Source organism: Chiloscyllium plagiosum, chromosome 25 (genome assembly GCF_004010195.1).
Source record: "Chiloscyllium plagiosum isolate BGI_BamShark_2017 chromosome 25, ASM401019v2, whole genome shotgun sequence".
NCBI lineage: Eukaryota > Metazoa > Chordata > Chondrichthyes > Orectolobiformes > Hemiscylliidae > Chiloscyllium > Chiloscyllium plagiosum.
This window is the reverse complement of record NC_057734.1, coordinates 50882025-50888320: the sequence shown is the minus strand read 5'-3', so window position 1 is coordinate 50888320 and position 6296 is coordinate 50882025. Positions and strand designations below refer to the sequence as shown.

Here is a 6296-nt window from a genome sequence, read left to right as displayed (position 1 = left end):
ATTTCCATATGGGCTTCTTTTCCAGGATGACCAGATCACCTCAACTTTTCTCTAAGAAGACTACTTGTTTAACCACCAGAACAATTCACCTTGAGTTTAATGAGACATTTTAAAGTCTTGCACTTCTAACACAATGTTCCCTGTTGTTTTGACAGATGTTTCCTACTGATGTGAAAAAAACTAATCTATTCTGAAGAGACAAGCTGAGGGTTGTTGGCATTGATATTTTCTGATACTTTCCTTGTATTTCCTATATTTTCTCCCAAACACAAATTCTTGTGAATTTTATCAGGTGAAAGTGAGAATGCAGATGCTGGAGATTTAGAGTAGAGAGGGTAGTGCTGGAAAATCACAGGCAGGAGAATCGATGTTTTGGGCAAAAACCCTTTGTTAGTTATATAAACTATAACTGCACTTGTTATAGTTTGTATACTTTGTCTAAGTAAAGTCTCCCATCTAAATTGCATTTTTCTAGGTGAAAATGCTATATGAATGGTCAACCATTGAGGCCCAAATCCATTTCTTGACTTGAAAGTAAATGATATGATGAAGAGTAGATGAATGTGGTACCAGGCCCCACCATTGGCTCAGTAGTCATGACTTGGAAAGTTCATTCACTAGCAAATAACCCATCTCCAGGCTCCCCAGTGTCCATATGCTAGCTATAAGGCACAAATCAGGAGTGTGAAAAAATACTCAACTACCTGGATGAGTGCAACTCTAACAACATTGAAAAAACTCAACACTATCTAGGTCAAAGCAGCCCACTTGACTTGAACACCATTAACTAACTTTGACGTTCTCTCTTCAAACCTAGTACTCAGTAGCAGCAGGGTGTTCCATCAAGATGAACACTAATTCACCAATGCTCCTTTGACAGCACCTCCCAAACATGCAACCTCAACCACCACTACCGAGGACAAGGGTAGTAGATACATGCAAACAACCCTCAAAGCCACTGACATTGCTCTTCCTTTATTGTCACTGGCTTAAAAGCCTGGAATTCTCATCCTAACAGCACTGGTGACATTACGACAGCATAAAGATCGTATTGGTTGAAGGTAGCTCATCACCACTTTAAATGTCAATTAGGAATGGTAATAAATGTTAGTCTTGCTGCTGATGCCCCTATTCCAATTACATGTATTAAAAAGAATGGTCAGTGGAATGCAATCTTCAGTCAACTGTGTGACAATGCTGGGGTTGTAAAGGCAGAGGTGCTGATCTGTCTGGAATTAGTTACTTTGAACAATAGCAGGGGGGTGGCCAGTTCTCCCAGTTCACTTTTTTCTCTGGTTTGTTTTAGCAAAGAGTCAAAAAACTAGTGACCTAGAGAAGCAGCTACAGTGAAAAGGTTCTATGCTTCAACACATGAACTTTCTCTCTGAACTCTCACCTGCCTTGTGTTAAAATTTACCTTTTGACAAATTTTTGTTCGTGTTTCATCCGTACTGTTTAAATAAATGCTAGTTTGTTTAAAGCGGAGTGATTTGACCAGCTGCATTTCTCCTGGATTTTCCACTTTACATTTGATTTTCCAAAAATAAAAGTTGTGTCTGGGACACCTTAAAATATTTTCATTAAAACATTATGGATGAAACAGTAACAAAAGAAAAGTTTAGAATATCTGATTTGATAACCCAACTGACACAATATCGCAACTTAATGAAGCTACTCCAGTCCCTACAATATCCCATGTTGGCAAAAGGTAAATTCAAAGACAGGTACTCACAGGCAGGTGAGACTTGAGACAGGAAGTCCAGGCAGGACCTCTGTTAAAGCATGGAATCTCTTCACTGTAGTTGCTCCTCTAGGTCTCCAGCAGCTTTTTGACTGCTTGCTAAAACACACCAAACCAGAGGCAAAAACATGAACTGGGAGAACTGGCCATTCACCTGCCATTGTCCAAAGTAACTATTTCCAGGCAAATCAGCACCTCTGCCTTTACTACCCCGCTTGAAAAAACCCAAGGACAACATAAACTCGTTAAACGAACAGCATTAACCTAAATTGCATCATTCAAAAATAATCTCCATTTCTTTCCAACAATTGCATACAACTGCCATTAAGCTTTTGAACGTCTGTATGTTACAGAACAGTAAGAAACCATTGCCCTGAATGGTACAGCACTCAATCCAAGTTCTATGTGTTCCAAAGTGTGGCTATAGATTTGAGAAGCAGCCTTGTGTGTCAGTACCCTCAAACCGAGAGAAACAGACGTAAAGATGCCTCTGACAGACGTAAAGGTGCCTCTAACAGACCGATACCCCTACAGCCAGCATTTAAAGGGACTGGCTGAAGCTCATCAAACCTATTCTGAATAACGCAAGAGCTTAGAGATTCAGCTTATCACAAACAACAAATTTCACTTCAACAACTCTCGTTCTTTGTGCATTCTATAAATACAAATATGACTCACCATCACTTAGAGACACAAAACCATTCACAACAGTTCTCAGCTCTCACAGCTGCAGGCAGTGATTCACTTATCAAGATTCTGAAGCAAACAGTCAGTGTGCTATGCAATGTAGTGAAGTAAATTAAAATAACTAATACCTAGAATGTATGACCAATTTATAAGCAACACAATGGTGGAGTAAGACACTTCAGCTTCAGAAGGGCCTTGTGCACTCTGTTCATTTCCATTTTGTCCTTTTTTATTTCTTCTCTCCTCTTTCTCCTGGCCTCAGACCTGGCGTGGCCTCAGCGTGAACTTCTGGTCTCAAGGCCATTCCTCAAAGTGCGGTCCCAGCATAGCTAAGCACTTAAGACAAACTGTAATGGTTGAATTTTCAGCTTATTTCTTTATTTTCTACTTGAAACAAAGGAGGTCTGCATTGTATAACTCTTAAGCTTATTTCATATGGTTTATGTTATAGTATAATTGCTGCAATGTTTAATATTTAACTTTGTTCTTTATCTTAAGACTCTTACCTCAGTATTCGTACCCAAGATAGTGCCTCATTGGCAACATTAAACATTTTTCATCATACTGCTGTACTTTTTTTTACAAGTAAATGTGACAATAACATCAAAACCAAATCACTCTTGCAGCATCAGCCAAGAAAATTCTCACAAAGTATGAAAAATGAACTTGATCACAATATTATTAAAATTAAGAACTTTATTTAAAAAACTTCTCCAGAAATGCAATTTGCACCTATACAAAAAACAGATTAAGGCAAGACTCCTGTGCACTGACTGCAGGGATTGGAACTGGATAAGACCAAGTTATCTTAAGGAGCACTGACACTACGGCACCAGTCCTTATACACAGTGTGGGGTCTGCGACAAGGCCGCTGTGGGGAATGTCTATTCTCTCAGAACTAGCCCTTGATTGCAAGGAACTTCATTACTTGATCCAGACTGGTGACCAATGTTCAGTTACCAAGCCGGAGCTGTGTTTGCAAGACGTCTCATGCGCCTGTAAAGCAAAAATAATACTCCTGTAATGACAGTATTCACAGCACAATCACAACATATTCTCTCTCTCTCTCTTTCATCCCTCATGTTTATCTGAATTGCCCATATACTAATTTATAACTATTTGGAAATATATTACATTGCTGTTTCCTCAGTGTTGCTGGGTCAAAATCCTGAAACTCTCTTCCTAACAGCACTATGGATGTCCCGACACCACAAGGTCAGCAGTGGGTCAAGATATCTTACCACCAAATGCTATTTGCCTTTATCATCCCTTGTGGTAGAGTGTTCCATATTCTAACATGATATTTGGCTCATCCCTTGACTATGATATGACCTTGTCTACAAACCATTTAGCCACGGTGGAGTTGGAGTCACTAAATAAAAAAACTGATACTCTTACTTGTAATACTGAGGGAGTGCAGCATCATTAGAGGTGCAGTCTTTCTCGATGTGACCTCTGAGGCCTCATCTGATTTAGCACACAGCTGCAAAAACATCCTATACACTTCTGGAAAAGCAGGAGATCTCTCACTCATGCCTGGGTATCCTCAAACAAACATTCTAACATAGATTACTGGGCGTATGCTGGGTGCCATGTTCTTTTCAACACAGGAATAACGGCATTTCAAAAGTGCACTAACAACTGTGAAGATTTTAGGGTGGGAGTGTGGTTTCTGAATTAATTCATGGGTTACGGACATCACAGTCTGGGCCAGCCCATCTCTAGTTGCCCATCAGAAAGTGAACTTCAATTCCATTAAAGCGAGCTCTAGGATTTTGACAAAGTGAAACTGAAGGAATGGCAGTATGTTTCTAAAGTTAAAAATCACACAACACCAGGTTACCTGATGAAGGAGCAGCACTCTGAAAGCTAGTACTTCCAAATAAACCTGTTGGACTATAACCTGATGCTGTGTGATCTTTAAAATGTGTCCACTCCAGTCCAACAGGGCACATCCATGTCATGAACATATTTCTAGGTCATCATGGTAAGTGGCTTAGAGGGGGTCTTGCTGGTGATGGTGCTCTGATGTATTTGTTGCCCTCATCCTTCTTGATGGTAGCAGTAATGGATTTGGAAGATGCTTCCCAGGAAGCTTCAAGTTATTGCACAGCATCTTGTAGATGGTACGCACTGCTGCCACTATGCATCAGTGGTGCAGGGACTGGCTACAGTACCAGTCAGCAGGCTCCTTTGGCATGAATGGTGCTGAGCCTCTCAAGTGTTGTTGGAGCTGTGCTCATTCAGGCAAATGGAGAGTATTCTGTACTCACCCCTGACTGTGTCTTGTAGATGGTGGGCAGGCTTTCGGGAGTCAGAGGTCAGTTACTTGCTACAGAATCCCGGTTATGACCTTTTACAGTCTCAGCACATACATGATTGGATCAGTTGAGCCTCTGGTCAACGGACCTCTTCCTTTTCTCCACCTCCCAACCCCAGGATGCTGATAATGTGCGACATGCTCGTGTCAATCGGTCAGGGCAAGATGGGATGTGTGCGCACATGCATGAGTCATGTGTCAAGGGTGGGATGTGCACTCTACATGACAGTTTGGGGATTCTAGCCCTGATGACATTGACGCACCTTGTGTTTCTATCCTGATCTCGAATCTTCTTCTCCATTTCAGCATCAGTCAGTGTTTCTAGTAGGGGGCACCACTGGTCAGCATCGCCCGTATTCCTGATTGCAATCTCAACTGTGGGTAGAGGGTTCTCACTGCCACATGACGAGAATGAGTAATGAGACATTAGTTATTGGCTACAGAACTCTCAAACAGCCAGCATTGCTGGTAATTATACTGCAGATAACCAGCCAAAGCCCCAAAGGACTTCACACAATGAACTCATGTCTGACTGTAGCAGCCACTTTATATACAGTAGGATTCCATGAACAATCATGAAATGAAAAATATGAATAACTAAGTGATGCCTAAGACACCAACAATGATCTTCAGATTTCATCTGTGGCCTGTATTGATTTGGCTCTAAGGCCCGCACTGAGGAGGAGTGCCCAGGCTCCATCATTGACGTGGTGCTAGGTTTCACAGGGATTCTAACACTAGGTACAGTAGTTCCTGCTGGCAGTACAGTGTATGATTTAGACTGTGCATAGTATATACATTTAAAATAAATGTATTGTAAACTTAGGGTTTAATGGTTTTTGAGTAAGTAACATGGAGTTTCTGTAAGTCTGCAGTTAATATTAGCTTGCAAATATTTCTGTAACCACGGCAATTTCTTTTAAATCAGTGTTTGACGCCTATCATAGAGTTCTACAGCACAGAGACATGCCCTTTGTCTCAAACTGGTCTATGCCGACCAAAATGTCTGTTCACACTAACCCCATTTCCCTGCACTTGGCCCATATCCTTCTAATCCTTTCCTAACCATGTATTTGTCCAAATGCCCTTTAAATGTTGTTAATGTACCTGCCTCAACCACTTCCGCTGACTGTTCATTCCATGTGCATAAGGCCTTCTGTATAAAAATTGTCCCTCAGGTTCCCTTTTATTCTTTCCCCTTTAACCTTAAACAAGTCCCCCGGGCCTGACGGGATATATCCTAGGATTATGTGGGAAGCAAGAGAGGAAATTGCAGAGCCGTTGGTAATGATCTTTTCGTCTTCACTGTCAACGGGGGTGGTACCAGGGGACTGGAGAGTGGCGAATGTTGTGCCCCTGTTCAAAAAAGGGAATAGGGATAACCCCGGGAATTACAGGCCAGTTAGTCTTACTTCGGTGGTAGGCAAAGTAATGGAAAGGGTACTGAGGGATAGGATTTATGAGTATCTGGAAAGACACTGCTTGATTAGGGACAGCCAGCACGGATTAGGGGCGGCACGGTGGCACAGTGGTTAGCACTGCTGCCTC

General features: G+C 41.6%; 1 protein-coding gene across 6 annotated transcripts in view; it reads right to left on the bottom strand.

Moving 5' to 3' along the window:
• Positions 1–3109: 3109 nt before the first annotated feature.
• LOC122562876 (SWI/SNF-related matrix-associated actin-dependent regulator of chromatin subfamily B member 1-A) overlaps positions 3110–6296 on the bottom strand; it is a 33841-nt gene continuing 30654 nt past the window's right edge. For all 6 annotated transcript variants that reach the window (XM_043716182.1, XM_043716184.1, XM_043716185.1 and 3 more), the window contains 2 exons: positions 5012–5143; positions 3110–3424 (listed from right to left, as the gene is read on the bottom strand). In XM_043716182.1, the coding sequence (XP_043572117.1) occupies positions 3385–3424; positions 5012–5143 (172 nt within the window). In that variant the 3' untranslated portion in view covers positions 3110–3384. The remainder of the gene's footprint in view (positions 3425–5011; positions 5144–6296) is intronic.